This window comes from Eurosta solidaginis, chromosome 1, assembly GCF_040869045.1.
Source record: "Eurosta solidaginis isolate ZX-2024a chromosome 1, ASM4086904v1, whole genome shotgun sequence".
NCBI classification, from domain to species: domain Eukaryota; kingdom Metazoa; phylum Arthropoda; class Insecta; order Diptera; family Tephritidae; genus Eurosta; species Eurosta solidaginis.
Window position 1 is genome coordinate 106,134,434 of NC_090319.1, and position 22,130 is coordinate 106,156,563.

The 22,130-nt window shown below is 33.6% G+C and overlaps 1 protein-coding gene across 15 annotated transcripts in view; it reads left to right on the plus strand.

Moving 5' to 3' along the window:
* The window catches only part of Glut4EF (Glucose transporter 4 enhancer factor), a 744,045-nt gene that overhangs the window by 537,484 nt on the left and 184,431 nt on the right, over positions 1-22,130 (plus strand). The window contains exon 6 of one of the 15 annotated variants that reach the window (XM_067759519.1): positions 17,268-17,443. The exons of the other annotated variants lie outside the window; for them this stretch is intronic. Coding sequence (XP_067615620.1) covers positions 17,268-17,369 — 102 coding nt within the window. The 3' untranslated portion in view covers positions 17,370-17,443. Of the gene's footprint in view, positions 1-17,267; positions 17,444-22,130 lie in introns of those variants that run through there. 15 annotated transcript variants of the gene reach the window in all.

A 22,130-nucleotide genomic window follows, 5' to 3' on the forward strand; every position in this document is an offset into this window, starting at 1 on the left:
CAACATTTGATCAAAGAAAATTTGCTAGGTGGCACGCGGATCGAGATAGTAAGAAAACAAATTTTAATATTTCAATCCATTTTTAACTAACTTCCCGGCTACCTAGAGACTTGAAACGTGGCACTTAGTTAGAGGCCTGGTGGCAGTACAACTTATAGAGTCAAGATAACTGCAAATGCTTTAAAAACGTGGGGGGGGGGGGGGGGGGGGGGGGAATATTGCGATCGATTTTCTAGTCACTTCCCGATGAGCTAGAGACATGAAACTTGGGCCGTAAGTCAGAACCCGGTGACAATGAAATATTTTATCAAAAAAATTCCGTACGTGGCGCATGGATCGAGATATTGACAAAACTAGTTTTAAATTGGGAATCTTGCAATCGACATTTAACTAACTTCCTGGATATGTAGAGACTTGAAACCTGAAACATGGTTTAAAACTCGGTGACGGTGCAATGTTTGATCAAAAAATTTGAGCTACGTAACGCACAATTCGAACTATTTAGAAGATTAGGCCATACCTTCGTGGCTAGCCTCCTGAGTGTTGCAGGCATTGTAGAATTCCACCTCGTTGAAGGCCAAACTCAATGCACGTCCTTGCATACTTTTAGGAGTACGCGACTTTCATCACAATTCTTTTAGACTTCCAGGCGTATGCGAATTTGACCACGATTTTCAGCTGTGTATATTAAGTAGCTGACAAATGAGGTGGAATTCTCTTGTTATCATGTGAGGTGGAATTCTGTTGTTTTCGCCAGTGTTATCAGCGAAAATTCCACTAATTCTATTAAATCTTGCTATTTTGAACAAATAAATAAAGATAAGAATTTTCACTTAGGAATTACTTAAATTGCTAATCAAAGTTGCAATTGCCTTTTTGTAGGCAGTACTAAAAAATTTAAAATAAAAAGATGATAAAAAAATGTTAAGGACTACCTTTATATAAATGGACCAAAAAATAGAAGGCAATTTTTCCTTTAATACAGACATAGTTTTGTTGAATTTTTACTAAAAAACTTTAACAATAGCTCTTGTAAAAGCATTTTGGGATTTAAAATTATAAAGATAGAGCGCGTGTTTAATAATCAATTTTAAATAATCAATTAGTTAATCCCAAGTACATGGTTTGCCTCATATTGAAAGATTGGTCTCCACCTTTATTGTTTTAAATCCCAAAATTCTTACAAGAGCTATTGTTAAAGTTTTTTAGTCAAAATTCAACAAGACTATGCCTGTATTAAAGGAAAGATTGCCTTCTATTTTTTGGTCCATTTATATAAAGGTAGTCCTTACAATTTTTTTATCATCTTTTTATTTTGTTTTATGTTTATTTTATTTTTTTTCGTTATCTAACAATTCCCTTGATTTCGAACAAAAAAAATATTTTGTTCGGACAAATTTAATATAATTATTTTCTAAAATCTATACAGCGACCTTCATTAGAAAGTTGGAGGGAAAATTTGTCATGTTCAACAGTTCTGTTTCGTTTATAGAGATATTTTTGAATTTCCCCGTTAAACCATTTTCAGATATCACAAAATATCGCCTTTGTATATGAACAATGTGAATAGAAGCATAAATAAGAATATTAGATTTTTGTAGATATTGATGAAAAGTGAAGACAGGGGACAAGATTCATCACTTCATGTCTATTGATCAAATTAGTATTACTCAGTGAATCACTGAATTGCGTCTATTCCAACATCATAATCAATAATAATAAAGTAAAAGTATTTTTGCTATAAAATTCTTGTAAAGCATTTTCAATTTCCAATCAGATGAAAGCAGGGATAGAAATTTCCAACCCAAACTTACTTTATAGTGTTTGAACTCCGTCCATTCCGCCATCCTCAACACTACAATTCTACCTAAAAATACAATTCACACCTAAATATAATTCACACCTCATCTGAAAGATATGATCAGTCTGCATGTTAAATAAACGAATTAAGATAATAAATATCGTCGGCTTAGAGTAAACCTGCTAAGAAATATTTATTCAGTTTGGTAGGACAGGGTAGAATCTCACCTTCAGCCAACCTTTATACATTTAGTAAACTTTCTATGACTTTAGTGAGAAATTTAAATAATTTTTTGCCTGCCCTGTTAATTTATTTTTAGTCACTTATTTATTATATTTTCAAACTATTATTTGTAGATAATATAATTTATATATGGATGTTTCCAAAGTTACGGACGTTCGATCCTGGCATAATTTTTTGGATATGAAATTTATAGTGGGCATTGGATCTGAAACTTTTCCGTTGTTATAAACGATCTTATTTTGAAAACGTCTCAAGCTTAATCCATATATTTTAAAGTGATTTTTATTATTAGCAGAACATATCGCATTCTTAGCAAGAATAATCTAATTATTTTAGTATGTTTATATCCATGTTATTGCACTGAAAGAAAAAGACTGGTAAAATCAACCGAAATACGGGTCAATTCAACCGAAATTTGTGTAAACTTTAATCCATCGCAACAGGATGTTGAATCAACTGCGCACAAATCGTTGATTCGTAATTGACCGTTTTAGTAGTCAAATAAACAAAAAAAGTTGTTTCATTATACTTTACCCATAGTTTTGTTAAATTAACAATTATTACTGTCGCTTTAAGAATACCAATCAAAGCTTTTAATATGAAACGGAAATAACCAGCGTAAACTGTTAAATTAACAGGCCCATAGTCATAGTCAAAATAAAATAGGTTTTATATTTAATTGCAGCTTTTTTGACATATAGCTCGTAGAAAATTATGTCAAAAAGCTGTAAATAAATTTAAAACTTATTTTATTTTGACGATGACTATGCGCCACAGTGTTTATTGTTGAAATGATACTGACAGTGAAATCTATTGAAATAACAGATATTTCTGTTTTTTTCTAGATTCATAGGCGGATAAATATATTTTTAAATTTACGTATTTTTTTTTTATTTGTATAAATTAGACATAAGTGCATTTCAATTCTAATGATTTTATTGCCATATTTAGTAAAATTAATTAAAATAATAATAACTTAAATTTGAATTCAAATAAACAACACTTGTTCCGAATAACCATCGAAAGCTTTGTACGAAGATATGTTGCCATATATATACGTAAATATGTGAATACATAAATACGCATGCTTGCTACATGCTACATGCAACATACATATTCACACACGCGTTAGTACATGTTCTAGCGAAAATAAGAGCATGTAACATTTGTTAAACCACATTGGCGTCGGTTTCAATAACTTATTTCAACTTTACAATTAAACATTTTACACTTTAATATTTTGTTTTATTAAACGCACTTTCGCAAATTTTATTTTTTATAATTTATTTAATTTATAGTTTTGAACTTCGCCGCGCGTCACTTTACTGCTTATTCTTAATTTCTTCTCTCGCATGTAGAGTTGTCCCACGTGATTTTTTCGAACAAAACTTGTAGTATAAATGTTTGACGTAACATTTTAAAAATAGAACTTGTAAGTTATAGAAAAGGAAGGTAATTCACCACTGGAGTAACATTACATGTAATTCGGCAAGATTAAATCTCGTAACACTTTATTTTGAAACGATTCCAAAACAACTCAAACTTTTATGCTATCGGAAACATCAACATTACAAAAGGATGTTTTTTATTACCTTATTAGATTCGTTCGCGTGAGTGCAAATTCGTAAAAATTTTAACAAAATGTTACTAATTTTTGGAAAAATCCTGTTCGTTCAAACGTATCGCATATTTTTTTGCAGTGTTATGCACATTAAATTCAAAAAAGGGTTTTTGTTTTGTAGTGATAACTGAAAAACTAGTTTTTTGTTGTTTTCCCAATTTGTGTGCTTTTCGTTTTGGTGGTTTTCTTATTTTGGTGTTTTTGTTTAAACAAGTGGCACCATCGTCATAAGTACAAAGTAGAGAGCGCAGTGAGCGTAAAATTCTCTTTGAAATTTGCTCATGCATTGACTGTTGTTCGCTGTTGAAATGACCTGTAAGATCAGTTGTGTTAACAGAAATATCAGTTAGATTGATTAAGAATCTGTCAATTTTACAGAATTTTGATAACTTAAGAGCGAAAATTTCTCTTTGTTGAAATGGCTAAACTAATTTGTTCGCTTGACAAAGAACTCGGTCGAATTAACCATAATTCGATCAATTTCTGCGAATCTCCGTTAAGTCAAGAACAACAGAACAGATTTGTTGATTTTACTAGCACCATTTCTTTCAGTGTGACGATTTGTTGAAATTTGTCCGAAAAAAAGTGTTGATTAAAATGTAATATATTTTATACTAGCCAAATAATTAGACAAATGTTTTTTGCTTTATTTTAACAGACTTGAAAGGAGTACTAAAATAAAGTGCGCAAAATACATTTTTCGAAGTAAACAAATAAACTTTTATAACAATAATATTTAGTCATATTGTTTATCTCGCATTTTAACACAGCAGAGTTTTAAGACCAAAAGTCTACGAACATCTGTACAAAATTTACTAACTTTTTACCCAACACAAATAATAAGAAATAAAAATACTCAAAACAAATACAGATGTTTTTTGAACTCATACACTTACATATGTCACCTCTTGTGCAAATACAAAAAAAAATTTGGTAATTTTATAAAAAATAAGGAAAACACATTTCTTTTGATAGTTTTTAGAAAAAGATCATTTTGTTTCTTTTAAATTTTTAAAATGTCTCTATGTGTTTATTTTTTCCACTTGCCAACTTTTATTTTCTTCATATTTTCTTAGTTTTTTTTTCTGTGGTTAGTATGGTATTTGTCGTATATATTTTTCTTAAGTCTTTTATTTTTAAATATAGTAAAATTTAATTACATTTAGCATAAACAAGTACACTCGCGCATGCAGGCTTTTGACCATCACAGAGCAATTAATGTATGAATATTTATGGTGAATGTTATTTTCAAGGCTACAGAAGCGTAAGACAAAAACACATATTTAAGCTCGAATGCTATATTTGTATGTGCTTATGTATGTAGTCACATGAGGTGACAAGTAATGAAGCAATAACCGGCTGTGACAGGAGTAGGTGGAGAAAGAAATTAATAAAAAAAAAATGTATGATTTGCTTGCCGGAAAACTGAGTGAGTTCAAATATGTATAAATGTTGTTGACTCAAGTAAAACTACAGATATTTTTAAATTAAAATTTTTTTGTATTTGTAGTGACATTTTTGGCAAACCGTTATTAAATCGCAATGACCAAATTATCGTGTGTTTATTAAATGGTTTAACACAAACGAGCAATTGTACAAAATCATATTTAATTTGTGTGATAGTAAATAATGAATATCTACGAAAGACAACTGAGCAACAAGTTTTCATGTAGAATTGAAATTTCTATATTTTGGCATCAACAAATTATTTATTCATGTTAAAGCTAAATTATTTTACAGCAATGCAATTATTATGGAAATATCAGCTTTCATTAATTTAATTAAAATGTAATACATAAATGATAGAAACAGGTCTGTTCTGAGAATCTTGGTGGATTTCTCCATAGGTACGAAACATATACACGATGTCAATCTACGGCTAGAATGTGCATTAAATTTGAAAAAAAAAAAATTACATAAAAACGTTCAACCCAGTAAACCATAGATCCACAATTTGAGCAAGCTATAAATATGTTGACATTTTTTATCAGATTAAAAATGAAAACTTAAACCACTTATAAACGTAATTTTTGAATTTGAAAACATAAAAGCAGTTTAGATATAGGGAAAAATCAATCGACTACATGAATCAAACACGATTATAGTGAAGCAGGAACAGGAACACTCACAAACATTTTACAATGCACTGGCGTACTCAACAGACGTTGTCGTGCCCGAAAATTGGTTTGCCAAAGCCAAATTATTATATACTTTTCGCCTTCTTATTTCTGTCACTCCCTTGTTTGCCTTGTATTAATAAACTTCTCATTCCTCTTCCCCCTTCTACTCCCAAATCAAACCCATTCCTACATATATTTTCATTCGAGTTGTCACTCTCACACCCACTTCCACGCCCACTCTCATCCTCAATTCCACTATCACTTCCACTGCCATGCCCTCTATTCATACCACAACCACTACCATTCCCACTACCACTGCCACCACTACCACCTTCCACCACCACCGCCTCTACCAATACCCGTGTTAGTACCACTACCTACTACCATTCCTACTACTACCACCACCAATATCATTATCGCTACAGCTACCATTACACTTCTCCTAAAAATACCACTACCACTATCCCTATGACAACAAGCACCACTATTACTCCCACTCTCATACGTACACCCACTCGCACTCCCATTTCCAGCCCTTCTACCTCGCATATCCAATAGATATGTATTTGCTAATTGCGAAACAAAGCAAATTTAAATTTTTCCTAAGCACCGCCCACTTTTCCAAAGTTCTACATACATATACATATTCTCAAATGTTTGATGCCAAAACAAAATTAAAATTGCCCGGTTCGTGGTCCCCTCCACTTTTAGAAAATATTTCATAGCCAGAAAAATACCAAGTGAAGACGAGAATATGCCGTCAAAACTTCCTCATAATCGGTTCAAAGCTTTGCAATGCCTTAGTACACATGCATCCACTTCCATTTATAAGACACACTGACTGACGCTACTACTAAGATAGATAACAAAAACATAAAACTAATTAAGATCAACGGGCCGAGGTTTGAAAGGGGCTGAAATGTAAAGTCAGTGTGCATAGATTTATAACAAATTATTTTCTTACATGTGATCTCAAAAAGAGTCATAAAATGACGCTAAATCCTAATGCACCCTATATCACAAAATACCAAGAACATAGAAGTAGCTCTTCGACTACATAAAAGGTAACCAAGAATAAACAAGCTGCCATAAATATAAAATAAATGCAACTCATTTTTTTAATTAAAACAAAACGCACACAAACACACGAAATATGTAAATTTTTTACATTGGGAAATCATGCACTTTAGACAAAGACAAAATGAGTATTTCTAAACGTCAATCAATTGACGCGCATATCCGTATAAAACATATTAGCAATGCGCAACACATTATGCATGCATACTTACATATATATGTACCATCGGAAATATACTACGGTTGTCTGTACATATTTGCTGACTTTGAGGTGGCTAATTGCCCAGCAAGGCACTTTAAATGAAGTTAAATTAAATGAAAAAAAAAGTGAATGACGGTCACCTCAATGAAGGTTGCTGTTGCCGCCATCGTCAAATATTGCTCAAATGGCTTGGAATTCTTTTGCAATTATTTACATACAAAATGATAAACCATGTAAGTATTTGATTATCCATATGTAGCTACTCTGCAAGGTAACAAACTACTTCCCAGAAATACTAGTTCCTAAATAAAACCTGCTTTTCTTTGCTACGAACCGAAGGCTTTGGACAATACCCAAATGTGACGAGCTCTAGCAAACCCTAAAATACATTTTCTAGATAGTCGTACGCATGGGTAATAATGAGTAATAACACAATTTTTAGCGTTATATGGGGTGTTAGCGCAAACGCCAGCGCAATAGTAGCTTATGGCACCAATAACCCTAAACAATAACTCATAGTGTCATCATCAAGGTTCTTTTATATAAGCTCAAAAGAAGTGAAGAAGTGGAAAAAACATGCAAAATATGACCAATCGAGCGCATTGTAACTGGACATTATCTGAGTGTTCTCTGCCCAGTCGACAAGAGAGGCGATCACGCAAGCCACGCTGTGCAAAAGGCTGATTCCCAAATTTAAGGAACTGACTGGAATTTAGCAGTGCGGCTTCGGACGTGGTAAATATACTATCGACAAATCAGGAAACGCCACAACGCAGAGAAGACTCACGATAAGAGAATCGACACCCACCATCTTGTGCCAACAAATGCTACTTTGGACTGAGCACGTAATTGAAAGTCTTTGCTGGACAAATAAATACCACGCTCTAAAAAACGATCATCTAGCTATCCTGAGATAGGGAGTTTGAAGTGCTCGAGAGAAAGGCCCTTCTAAAGATTTATGGTATTGTCAGTATTGCCGGAGGCGAATATCGAAAGAGGGATGATGAAATGTATGAGCCTAGCGCAGATATGAAGTAAGTGAAACGGATAGGTTGTGCGAATAAGCGAAAATGCTCCATATAAAATGGTGTTTCTGTAGACACCAGAATTCAAAATCAATGGAAGGGGAAGACGTATGACTTACAACTCACGCTCACTGTCCTGGACGGTTGGGTCACCCACTGCTTCTAAGCGTTGAACAATTCTGAGTGCTGCATCGTAATGCAGAGTATTATGCGGACCATGCCTAATGGATGATTTGCGGCCAGTGAGTATATTCGGCTGTAGCTCAAGTGAGCCTTATCCATACCGAGATGCCTCGGCATACTGTAGGCTTTTCGAAAATTATAATTAAGTTTTTATGTACAAAAAATTGTGGCCTAGATGTTTTACACTGAATCTGACCTATATTTTCCAAAGCGAATGAACTGCTGCTGAGAAGCTTTTCACGTTACTCAGGAAATTGGAGCGCGCATTGAACCACTGAGTAGTGGCGACAAATGAAATACACCTTTTTCCTAAGCACTCTTGATGTGACTAGGAACTTTGTTATGTTAGACCATCATCGGTCTTCCACGGACTCCTTAGCATACATATGTATATGTATGTATCAATGTTAAATTTATTAATAACTTCTTATTTGAGAAAATAGAATTTTTTTTTATTTGAATTTCAATGTTTGAAATTAGTTACGAAGTATTTTAAAACTAGTTGTTTTTTTTTTTTTTTTGCTGGGCTTATTGCATATGCATGCCTGCATTTGAACACAAACAACAGTGCATAAATACATGACCATGTATGTAAAATGCATAGTATATACTCTTAAGTATTATTGTATTCACAATTTCAATTTTTTTTGCTGATGCTGTTTTTGTTGTTATTGAATCGCATTCAAAATGTCGGAAAATAAAATATTCGACGTATCTATGCCAAGTGCACAATTTTCATGTTCAAGGTGACAAAAATTTAGCGCAAGCACAAGCAACAAGGCAAGCAAAATACGTACGTAGATATTATCTTCATCAAAGTGTTAGTATGTGCAAATGTATGTGTGAACATATTCACTACATATACAAAAATAGCCGCCAACACACAGTGATAAAATTATTTACGTAAAAAGCTAATGCGGGTACATATTTTCCACCGGCAAAATTTTTTTTTTTTTTATTGTTGAGACGTGCGGTTTAAGCAACGTTGACTACCAGTTGTTTGCTTTAAAAAAAAATTAATTGCAGTAAATATATTATAATCGCATCTCAAAGTCGATTTTACAATATGCCAAAGCCCCAGCAGCCATTTATCTGTATACATAAATGTATTTATTCACACATCCATATTTGTATCCGCTTATTTATTTAGCTGCTTGAATGCAGCGCGTGTAACTGCGTTCACCTCTTATGCCTCGCTTTTCTAAATGCACTTAGACCGCCCCTACATAGCTATAAGCCTTGCACTCGCCCCTACTTTTCGCTCGACAAACCGTCACTCGCTTTCCATACCCATTTGTAGAATCTATCAGCTGTGCCTTAGTGTCATCGTTGCTATCGTCGATTTGTTTGCTTTGGTCATTGTTGTTGCGTTTTGTTATTAGTTGGCAATTGTTCTAACGAGTTGTGCATTTCTTGGCACTGCGCTCAAAATTGTTTGCTTGTGTGTTACTATTTTGTTGTTGTGTGCTACGATTACGTTCTCTAAACTTTTCGCTTTAATGTGTCGTAATTTTTTTGCCTGTTCGAGTTTTCTATAATAGTATTATTTAAGAGATAATTTAATTTTTTATAGTTTATTTTGCGTTTTGCTCTCACGGTTGCAGTGAATAGTTTTTATTGCTCTTGATTTTTTTTAGTTTTTTTTTTTTTTTTATATGGAAGTAGAAATTTGTATATGTACATACATATACCCAGCTGCATCTGGCAGTCTTCCTAAAATTTAGCTTTGACGGTTTTGATCGAAAAAGTGGCGCTGAAGATGGAACAACATCGATTAAAAATCATTCCAACATACACTAAATCCACCATACACTTTCTGAGCTTATTTTCACCATCCAGTTTCTCTGAGTCACAGTACCAATGTGCTACAAGCACCAAAAAGTGGCACCGGCGCAAATCAATCTGTAGTCTGGTAAGATTGTAATTCCTTTTCCATACAATATAGTGGGCCCAAACAGCTTCTGCCTATAATTATCGTTGTGTGGGTGAAATTATGTGCCACAGTATGTGTGCGAGTCAATGTCGCGTACGTTAAAGCAGTAGTCGCAATCTTCTCGGCATGCATACACGAAAGCGCCCATACGGTTGTAGTTACCTAGCCGTGCTATATAGCGGTTGCTTCATCGCTTAGTCATTCCAACCAATCCTAGGTTAATGCTTTTCAATTAAGTTTGCTACCGGTTGTTAGTTGCAGATATTTTGTACAACTTATGTGAAATAGATTGTTGGTGATCTTGGTTGGCCTTGGCAGCTTGAATGTAGGTGTCATATTCTTCGTCGTGAACAGAAGTTGTGTTTGTTAATGTTTCAGTCAAGAGTAGTAGATACATTTTGTCGGGATTCAGCCTACAGCCACGTTCTAGTAAACTTTGCTACATTTTGCTTACATTATCGCCCTTATTTTTCTCTGTACAAAGAGAAAGGGACCCAACGGCAGAACCGGCGTTCATTCATTGAAGCTTTTCTTATTTTTCTAATACCAACCCATAATTATTTTATACGTACAGGAGCCAACCTGCCAACATCTTAAAATGCATATGCTGATAAAATTTTTTTATTTAATAATATTCACTTTAATATGCTCAATTGTACTCATGGAAGTAAATTTATACTTTCATGAACTTAAACACTTACATACTGTATAGATTTATATACAGATACTAATTGCGAAAACAATAAATATTTTTTACGTTTTGTGAGTTTTGTAATCAGAATAAAATTTCCTACACGTGTGCACACGTAGTCTAAAAATTTTAAAGAAATATAAAAATTGTATATGTACGTAAGTATGTATATTAGAGTGGTTCTTATAAATCAAATAGACACAATTTTTCCAGTCACACCCCTTAGAACGGTTATACCATGATCAAAAATATCACATAAAAATTTTAATCCCAGAGAGTGCTTAGAGGTGTGGGATATACCCAGAGCAAAATTCAATGATACCATGTAACACACCGTGCACAGTGTAACATTTCTATTTAAGTTGCAGGTGCAATTTTTTACATCACGAACATTCACTTAGGATAAACGCTTACCGAAGTAAAGTTATTCTGACAGGCAATTTGTTTTGGCATGAGCACATTATATATATAACTCGATATTTTTGAAATTTTGTTTAATCTTACGCCTTCTAAAACAATATGTCAGTTACTTGAACTTAATGAATGTTCTCTTTTGACTTGACATTCTTCTGCACTGCGAATTGGTTTTGCCATTACCTTTTATAGAGTCACCTTGGATATTATTATATTTGATAAGAAAAATACAATTTCTGAAGTTGTCAGTATTGGAATAATAATAGTTAGTCGATTGAATGCTATGTTAAAATCGAGTACTAGTAAGTCTATTTTTAGTCACTACAAATGTTATACCCGATTAATCGACTAGTCGATTAGCTGAACAGTCGATTGCAAGCAATAGCTTTATTAAAGCTGACTATAAATTCAAACATACCTATGGCTAGAAAAGGGGTACTGACGTTGGCACAATGTCGAAAAAGGCTTGTCTAGAAATCACGAAAAATTGTTTCAATTCAGAAGAATCAAAAGACAATTTTTTTTTTATTCAAATCGAATATAGAAGTTTAAATCTGAACCTTATTTTCTCAGTAAAACTTTAAATACCACTTTTTTTTTTTTGTGCAACCCAAATATTCTTTAATCAAAAATAGAGGAGTGAAATATGGCACTGAAGATGGCAACTTTATGTTCAAACCAAATTTTTGAAGGGATGACGAAAAATCATTCCAATATACTTGAAATCCTCAACGTGTTTAAAAGAGAAGTTAAAATAAGTAGAAAGTTGAGCCCTGATGATGGCACAGCCCCGAAACTGGTTTGTCTCCCAACCAAAATTGATAATAATTGCTTATCTTGTCTTAAAAATCAACCACAAAGGAGAAGTTAAAATGTTGTTCTTTGCAGTTAAATTTTTGACTTGAGAAATTTTTAGTCAACTTTTAATAATTAGTGGCATATATTGTATAACGCGGCGAGTCATTTTTTCTCGTGTGCACCAAAATTCCTATCACTAAGAGCATTCATTCACTTAAGTGAGTGATAGTAAACCTGAATAACTTTATGGAATCTTCGATATTATATAGTGGTGACTGTGAGTATGAGTGACAGCAAAGCAAAGTGTCACGGCGTCATACATAATCTGGCCTTAGATTTGACAGCGAAAAGATATCTGATTTTGACTCTTATTTTTTAAAGTTGGTTTATTAAATTAAAATGTCAACAGTTATATTTCACTGGAAAAAAATAAAAGGTAAATTTACGCATTTTTTTGCTATACTCAATTACCTAAGAGAAACATTTTTTCAGTTGCAATTTCAAAAATCACTGTTTTGTTCGATCCCTGATCTTAAAAGCTCTAAGCTGTTGACTGTATATTTATCCGAAATCAATACTGTAATAAAATCTAAGAGTTAGTCTTTAGAATGATAGTGAAAACGATGGAAGGAAATAGTTACAATACAGAAAAAAAAAACACTCAAAACAACTCAAGGCTAAATTTGAGCACAAATAAATAAATTGAGCGTGACTCGCTGTAGCGAAAAAAAGAAACAAAAAAAAAAATCGTTACACGCGTGCAACAAGCACACATTTGGCAACACAAATTTACACGGAAATATATAAGCACTGCACTGCGCTGCCTCGAAAGTACTGTTGCACATTGCATGTTAGTGTGCTAGTATGAGTGTGCAAATAGTGGTGTGCGGTGGGTAAGAGCTGTGCCTATTTTGAATTAATAGCGGTGACACACTTTCGAAGCAAAGTGGTATGGGGCGTTAAGTAACCCTCGCTCAAGGGTGTGCAGCTGTATGAGTAAATGGCAAATTTTGCTATGACTGCTACAGCTATAATTACATGTGCATTGCCTTCGTTTTTTGTTTTTGCTTTTCTTTTTTCTTTTAATTCTCTCAGACTTTTTATACATTACATTTCCTCCGTTTAATTGCATATCATATTTTGTTGGTTTTTTTTTTGTTTTTTTGTCTTTTTTGCGAACCAAAGTCGAACACACTAACACTAATGACAAACCCTAAAGCCGGATAACTGCCGGCCGGCCAGCAAAAATTTGTTACTCGTGTCGCTCTTGAAGATATTGTCAAGCGGGAAGGAAGGAAACACAAGTAACAGCGCTGCTATTCACTCTGCCAATGACAGCTTTTGCACCCAGATCTCCGGGTGCCAACTATTCTCGGCTATTAAGCCATTGTAAGCTGAACAGTCGGTAAGAGCGAGAGTGAGCCAACAAGTCAGCAACAAAGAAATGCGAGAGCGAATTGTCTACTGTAGGTGCAGTTGCTTTTTGGTTTAATATTTTGTACACTTTGCATTAGCAGCACTTACGTTGTTTCGGGATAAAGTGCAGGGGGATCGATGGCACGTGTACTGTAGTGCTTCGTTATTTTATTTTGCAAGCGCGTGCAACTGAGTGCATATGTGTGGGTGCATTTCGTGTAACTTGTTTGCGAGTTTTATGTATAAGTTTATTTTGATTTTTGTTTTTGCTGTTGTTCTTTTATACTAGATTATTTTGTTGTTGCATTTATATGCATAGTAATGTGCAAGCATTCGTGAAAAAATTGCATTATTGTAGGGCAACTAGCCGGTATTGGAATAAATATATGTAGGTATTATTAGATGGATTTTATAGGGTTGCATAAAATTGAAAGGGTTTACACACATACACGCATATAAACATATATATATGTACATATGTGCGTTGCTTGACTTGTATGTTTGCATTCAATGCAAGTCAAACCTAAGCTTTAACGAGAAACAGGAAGTACAGTCACCGAAAGCATAAAATTCCATGCTTATAACAGTTGGCATGGCGGGCTGTTGCAAGGGACATATGGCGACATTTATGTAATGAATATTTATGTATATACATAAATGCATACATATATTTACATCGAAAAGTATACGCGAAATTTGGAGTCAAGCCATATATTATCGAGCTCTAGCTAAAGCTTTATTCAAAGCTGTGCTACCACAGTATTTTTTGGTCCGGTTATGACGAAAAATACTTTGAAAACATTTGAGGAGTAAGCCACCATGCCCTGAACAACTTCTCGGCGAAAATTCATCTGCTTGCAGATGCCATTCGAAGCCGTCTTAAAACATGACCCCTTCCTCCAGTTTGTTGAAAAAATAAAAAACTAGCACGACGCAAATTTACTGCGAATTCATAGGGCGGGTGGATTTTCCCCAAAAAAACACTTATGCTCTGTTAATTCTGAGCAACTTTACTTAAGCGCTACGGGGCTAAAAAAGATTTGAACTTTTCGATAGATTTGTAACGGGAAATTTGCCTGCTACTTTTTTTAAATTCTACATACAGAGATATAGGTTGAGCTAATAAACGCGTGTTAAAAACGAAAACTTATCCTGCAGGAAAAATGGGAGACAGTCACGAAAAGCGAGAGTTTTGAACCACAGGTTTAATGGCTAACTCCAAACTGGTGCCAATCGGATGCAGAGAGGGGCAGTCGGTAGGTACACTTGTACTAACAACGCTTAGATATCACCAATATGTATTTTAAATAATAAATTAAAGGCCGCAAATATTTTAGAACCGCCTACGGCTAAACCAGTCAACCACGTGCTCAAAAGACCTGCAAAGGGGTACGATTCATTTTGTTTTCTTCCGAAAGTGTGGATAACTGATGTATACTGCCTATTTTCCGTCATCCCTTGCCAAATATGGTTTGTAGACAAACCTGCTTCGGCGTTGTGCAATTTTAAGTGTTATTTTTTGTTCTGAGGGACAATTGCCATTTCGTAATATATCACAATGTTAAAAGTGTCAGTTGAAAGTTCTGCGAGGGTACAGAATAATAAGTTATACCATATCTTAAAGCGTTAGTTCTTCGTTTCTTTGGAACTATTCCGATTCGCTGTGGGGCTATCACAATAGTATGGTAAACAAATTATTAAGATACATTTTTAGTTAATTTTTCGTTACAATTATTACAAATTTCCCTTTATTCTACTTTTTGTTCTTTCTTAAGAAAACTTAAGAAAGTATAAAGAAATTGGTGCAATAAATTGTTTACAAAATAACTCTCTGCTAAAAGATATTCGATAAATTCATAAAAGCAATGGATTGAGAGAAAGACCGGCAGAGACCTTATAAGCGAATTTTTCGAAGTGGCAACCCTCTCAACCAAAAAATGTGGAAAGTACTCCTTTGGGAACAATAAACCACTCATTTGCCGAAAATTAAATTAAAAAAAATAAATGTAAGGCGCGGTAACCTCCGCAGAGACCTAAGGCCGAGCTTCTCTTCCAATTTGCGTCGTGCTCCTCTTGATTTTCCCTACAAATTGGCCGGACGGGACCTACATGATTTTATGCCGACTCCGAACGGCATCTGCAAGGCAGATGAGCTTTCACTGAGAGCTTTTCATGGCAGAAATACACCCGGAGCGCTTGCCAAACACTGCCGAGGGGCGACCCGACTTAGAAAAATTTTCTTCTAATTGAAAAACCTTATTTCTAAAATTTTTGATGTTGCGGTTTGCCGAAAATTATTAATTTATAAATGTTCTCTCTTCGGACCAATAAATGGTTGTTCTATTTAGCTTCACGGATGTACCCTAATTCGATGTTTTTTGAGCGTTTAATGATGCTTCTTAAGGGCATTTTGGCGATTATTCTCTGTCATATAAAAATCTTCCTCTGATGATTTTCTGAAGCTTTATTCGAATCTTTTCGCTTGAAATCATGATCGTTTTTCGGAGATCTTCTAGATTTTATATCTAGAACGGAAAAAAAAGAGTGGATAGGAAGTTTCACTTTCGAGTTTTAACAATATTAGTCTCGGCATACTTAGTTTTAAATAGAATCCTAAACAATACAGAGCACACCTCGTCACAAATGTGAGTTGAGTAAGGATATTGTCTTTCACACTCTTATATGAGCCTCAGTTGTATGTTTGTATCCATGTATGTACGTAAGTAACTCTTATATGCCAAAAAGTAAAAATAAAAATGTTACGTATACGCACCGGTAACCGTGTTTCAGGTGTTACGGCATGTATAGGTGAAGTTTCTTGGTTTTTAATAAAAGCAGTAATATTTTTTTTTTTTTTAATTGTTGATTTTTATGACTTTGAATACACCTAACTGGGCTTGTAAATTGCACATATGTATGTGTAAGTAGGTTGTTACAGCAAAGTCAGTGTTCTGCGCACAAGCCACACCTTTACATGCTTTAACCTAAGATCTTATTAATTTGACTTTAGCTAAAACTGCTGTCATGCACATTATTAACCATGACAATGATTAAATAGTTTGAAAAGCGTGTGGTGGCCTTACAAGTAGGAACATACATAATTACTTTAAATGCGTTTTAAATGTGACGTTAGGTTTCCGATTGCCATGGACAGCGTTTGATGTTAATCAATGATGCATATAATTTATTCAAGGAAATTACGCAATGTTAGAATTAATTTTCTGCAACACTATTGAACAATAAACCAAGGCAAAGTTCAAACTAACAAGTACGGAAGGCTGAGTTCGGGTGTAACCGAACATTACATACTCAGCTGCCAAATTACAGCTTGCAAAACTTTTACATTATCTTCTTTTAAAAGTAAGCGGTGCCACGCCCATGCATTTTTTTTTTCGCCCAGATCATTTTGATATATAGAAGCCTATATCTATCTCGATTAGTTTACGCCGTTACGGGTTACTGTTATGCGAATAAAATTAGTATACTCTGTGAGCTCTGCTCAGCTGAGTATAAAAATACATTACTCAACAGCTAAACAAAGTCAAATAAACAAATTCCATTTGCCATTCCAAAGCCATTTAAAGCAAGTGAGCGTCTGAATATAATTCAGCACTAAAGATTACAACACTTTACACGCTACTTCATAAATTTTGATTTATTTTAAACAAAATTGTGTTTATAATTTGCTCATTTCCTATTTTACTTCTTATTTGTTAGTTTATCTTTTTTTTTTTTGTTCCTAGCGAATGCACTTGAATTTTGTGTGTAAACATGACAACCAAACGCTGCTCTACCGACCGCTGGCCGTCAACCACCAGCTGTGGCGTTCTTTACAAATGATGTAAGCCAACCAAGCCACCAAGCGGCATTTTAAACAAAACAAGCAAAACCACTGCACGACATGGCCACTTTTACAATGTTTTGTTCTGTTCTTGATCAATTCGATAGTCATAGTCACTTATTTATCTACCTTACATTGTACATATGTACATGCTCGTAAAATCAATCATTTTGTTGTGTGAAACAATGAGCCAAACATTGAAAATTCTATTTGCAATTAACAACGTAAATATGTTGTTTTTATTGCATACTGATTGAGTGGAAATTTCGCAACAACTCATCAAAGGAATACTTTTTTAATCATTACGATTTATAATTGATTGGAAGTTCCTGATTTTTTTGATGAAATTTGTATGGAAAAGTTAATTAATCTCATTCGTGGAGTTTGCTTAATTAAGTTTACAAAAAAGTAACGTACTGCTACGCAATACGTGAATGTATGTAACTAATTTTGTGCTGAGTGAATACATTGCTCTTCCTTGCTTATTTTTTGGTAAGTATTTAGACAACAAATATTTTACAAAAAAATACCGTCTATATAAAAAGATACTACGATATATTTTTTTTTTTTGTTAATCTCAAGACGCAGTTGTTGCTTTTCTGACACATGCAAAGAATTAGGTGCTTCCCAGTACCAAAAGAATTCAGAACTGAAAAAGGTGAGCGAGTTGGTAATAGGTTGCGGGGTGAGAGACGAAATAAACTTCGTTTTCAAATCCTTGTTGTAATTTTCAACAAAAGTATTTATATCAAAGTTATTCGCACAACTGAACGACGCACTGCCATGGGTATGCGATCACTTCAGTACTAAATTTTCTAAGAAATCGAAGCTGCAACTACGTACAAATAAACATAAATATTTACATGCATGCATATATTTACTGTTACAAATAAATTATTACAGTTATCCCGTCGCGACGGCAAAAGTTGCTGCCACGAAAATTTCGTTTTTATTTTGCTTTTAGTAAATATTAAACATCAGTTGCAAGCGGTCGGGTGTGAAGTAAATAAAACTAATAAATAGATATGTATAGCAAACGTCACCAAAGACGTTTATTAAACACTGAAACAAATGAAATGTTAGATATAATACATCATATAAGGTTCCCACTTTGCGACGTATCTCACCTCAATGAAATTGAAGATGATATATCTAAAAACAAGGATGCATAGGTACGTAAGTCTAAAGTCGCACCAGCATAATTTTTTTAACATTAACATCAAAATTTAATTAATTTAATTTTTTTTTAGGTTTCTATTATAAAAATAATAATTGGACCGTTTGGAGTTGTAAAGGATATGACAAAAATACGCAGCGATAAAGTTATGGTACAACTAAATTATGATGGATTGCACGAAAAGGTTGCATTTAAGAAATTTGAGTCCCTAATGATGTAATATATGGTAAGTTTTATTTTTTATAAAAGAAATCTTTAGTATAAAACAATTTTATGTATTTTTTCCATTTCGGAAGCAATACAAGTGGAGGGCTACACTAGAGGAAATTTTGGAGCTCAAAAGAGCCTTCACGATGGGAGAGAATCGTCCTTGAAGAGGCAGCAGAATAAAAACTAACGAAATAGAAGTGAATGCAAAAATCATCAAAAAATATATATACTTTTTATGTTACGAATTGAATTTTTGTATTCTTCCTCCAATGTTAATATTTGTTAACTAATGAATAAAAAAGTGTAAAACTATAAAATATTTGCATTAAATCCCTTTAGTTCTTTCACATAGCCAAGTGAGTCTGTAATATGAACAGCTGATCAATTTATTTGCCCGAGTATGTGAGTTGGTAATTCATATAATTGACTGGAAAATATCCATGGGTAAGCGAGTTGTTCAGGAATGAATTTCGTAGGACATCGCTGTGTTAAAATTCAGCAATGAATTCAGCAGTAAGACCCTCACTTTGACTATTACCAACTCATTTCCTATCTATTACCTTTTGTTACTGGGTTGATTATACATATGTATGTGTGTGTCACCCTTAGAAATTGCGCCATTGATAAACCGTTGGAAAAGACAAAGCCATTAAAAATGTGATTCGTACTAAACAAACTACGAAGCGAGCATGACCGTAGTTCGATTGTGCGCTTTGACTTATTATAATCTTAGAGAATCTGAGGGTCCCAAACTGTTATTCCTTTTATAGTAAAGGCCCTTCAGAAAAAATTATTTCTGAACTTTCCCGGAAATTTTAATGACAGAATAAAAGTCCGGGCCTATAAAGGCTTAAGGCTTGGTTTCCGGTGCCGCTATTTAGTTGTCAAAAATGTGGAAGTGTAAAAGTAATTATGCGTAAACTATGAAGACGGTGAAGTTCACCGTTACGTAATATAGGGCATAAAATAGTATGGCCGTTTTGATGCTAGAAACTCGTTCATCACCGTTTTTTGCCACCGCTATTGTCAAAGTGGTGAACATTTTGTCAAATATTTATAAAATTTTTGAATTTAAATTTTTTTGAACATGTTTTATTTTTGTATGTGCAGATAAAAAAATAAGAGGAAAAACTAAAAAAAAAGGAAAAATGCAAAACAAAAATCGTCTGCCATAAGTGTTCATAGTTTCCATCAAAGCGGTGCCGCTGAAAACGGTGAGTATACCGGGCGTTCTTTAGCGGTCGGAATAAAGCAGCACCGCTTTCCGAGAAAACCAAGCCTTTATCCAAATATAGAAATTTATTTATTTTTATATGAGGGGTTGCAACAGAAAGCGGTGTATAAAATTTCAACGTAATATCTCATTTGGATCAAACCTTATGGCGAAAAAACAGGTTTAAGTTTACTATGGAAAAGTTTATGTATAGTTCTATGAATGCTGGTTATAAATTTTTGATGAAAAATTTCTAGTATTAGTAACAGGAATTTTAAAGTGTTTTGCACGTTTCCAATTAAGATATTTCGGTGAATCTATTGGTAAAAAATCGTTTAATTTGGAAGAACCGCTATTAAATTAAGGGGCCGGACTTTTATTCTGTCCTTAAAAAAAAGTGTGGATTTAACTTTTATTTTCGAACATATAAAATAACAGTGCGGATTTTACTTTTATTTGTGGATTTTTTTTTTAAAAAGTCCGAAAAATAAAATGGATGCATGAATAGTCATGAAAATGCTTTAATATCCCCGGGATCCCATAAACTCTCACCAAAGCGAACTTTTTGACCCGTACTTTTTAGACTAAAAAACAAATGAATAACTATTAAAATGGGTTCCTGACATAGCTCGCCTGAGTCTCGATGACAAAACCATATGAGCTTTAAAATAGTTCTATGGCAACAAGCAACATAACTAACATCGAATTTTTTGTACTTTTCAAGAGAGCGTTTTAAAAGCTAGCATTGTTAACTGAATCCAAGTATTCGACAAATACCAAAGGCGCCAACAAATTTGTAAGATTGTAGATCCTATTTCTCAATTTCGTCCAAACTTCACTTTGGTTGTTATTGCTTTCTCCCCTGTTGGAAAAATTATGAATTCCCAAAAAAAGATAGCTCATAATTGAAGTTAACTGACTTTCAGTTTACTACAAAAAGTTATCTTTTAATTGGTTGGAAGGTCATGCAGCTTTTCCAAAATCTTATTGGCGAAACAAAATTTAAATTTTCACGCCGAATTTCAAATTATTTTTTGAACTTGAAAATTTTCTTAAAACTGCAAAAAACATATAAATAAATATTTCATCTTTTGTTGGCTTTTAGTTGAATTTGGATACATTGCGGATAGGAAGTACTTTATTATAACAGTTAAAGACAACGGTTCGTAGTTGGCTAATTTATATGTATTTCGCCTGACTATTTAGTTGGCTAGTAGTTAGTTGTCAAGTTTCCTTCGAACAAACTGAAACATCAAAGAATGTTTTTTCTTCGTTTTATTTTTTATTTAAGTGGGCCTTCATTCAAAATTTACAAAATAATGTAACGAATTTCGGGAAATTCCTGATTGGAAATGCTGAACTGTCGTATAAATAACTCCAATATTCAGTATGGCAAAATGGTCTTTATTTACGAATTTACTGTGGCAGAAGTACTTCGCAATTATAATAATAGTTTTTGCTATTTATTTTTAAACACTCTTCTGTTCACATTTGGCAGAATTTTGTTTTGTTGAACTTATGCATGGTCGGGATTTGATCGCATTTGGATTATATTATACAGCCGTTTCAACACTTTTCTGTATAATGCGCATACCCTATAGCGTTTAGTTAGTGTTAAATATGAGTATGAGCTAAGCAAAGTGGATTGAACAGGAAATGCTATGAATATTTACAATGAGCTGTTGAAAGATAAACCTTCTTTTTTTAGCGCAGGAAAAGATAGAAACTCACTTTTAGTAATTTTTTATTAGCATCTTCGATGCATCATACGATTTAGTTTGAGAGTAATTACATAAAAAATGACAGGCTGACAATTTCACGTCATATTTGGCTTGTTGACTGATTGCCTGAGGCTAAAAAGTAAAAAAGAAAATGTTGTTTCATGAAGTATGCTATTAAAACAAACGACATTCAAAGTAACACAACTAACCATACACAACAACAACAATGGCATGAATATAATATATGCACACATACTTATAAGAAGATTTATTAATTTATGAATAAAAAATTCACATGTAAATGAAGCAGTACCTTAATACACTACAACTTGTCATTATGGAATTAATTATCCAACTCGCATCGTTAATTACGCGATCGAATGAACTTTGCATTTGCCTTCTTCACATATATTTGAATTTTTTTATTGTTTTTTGCGTTACTTT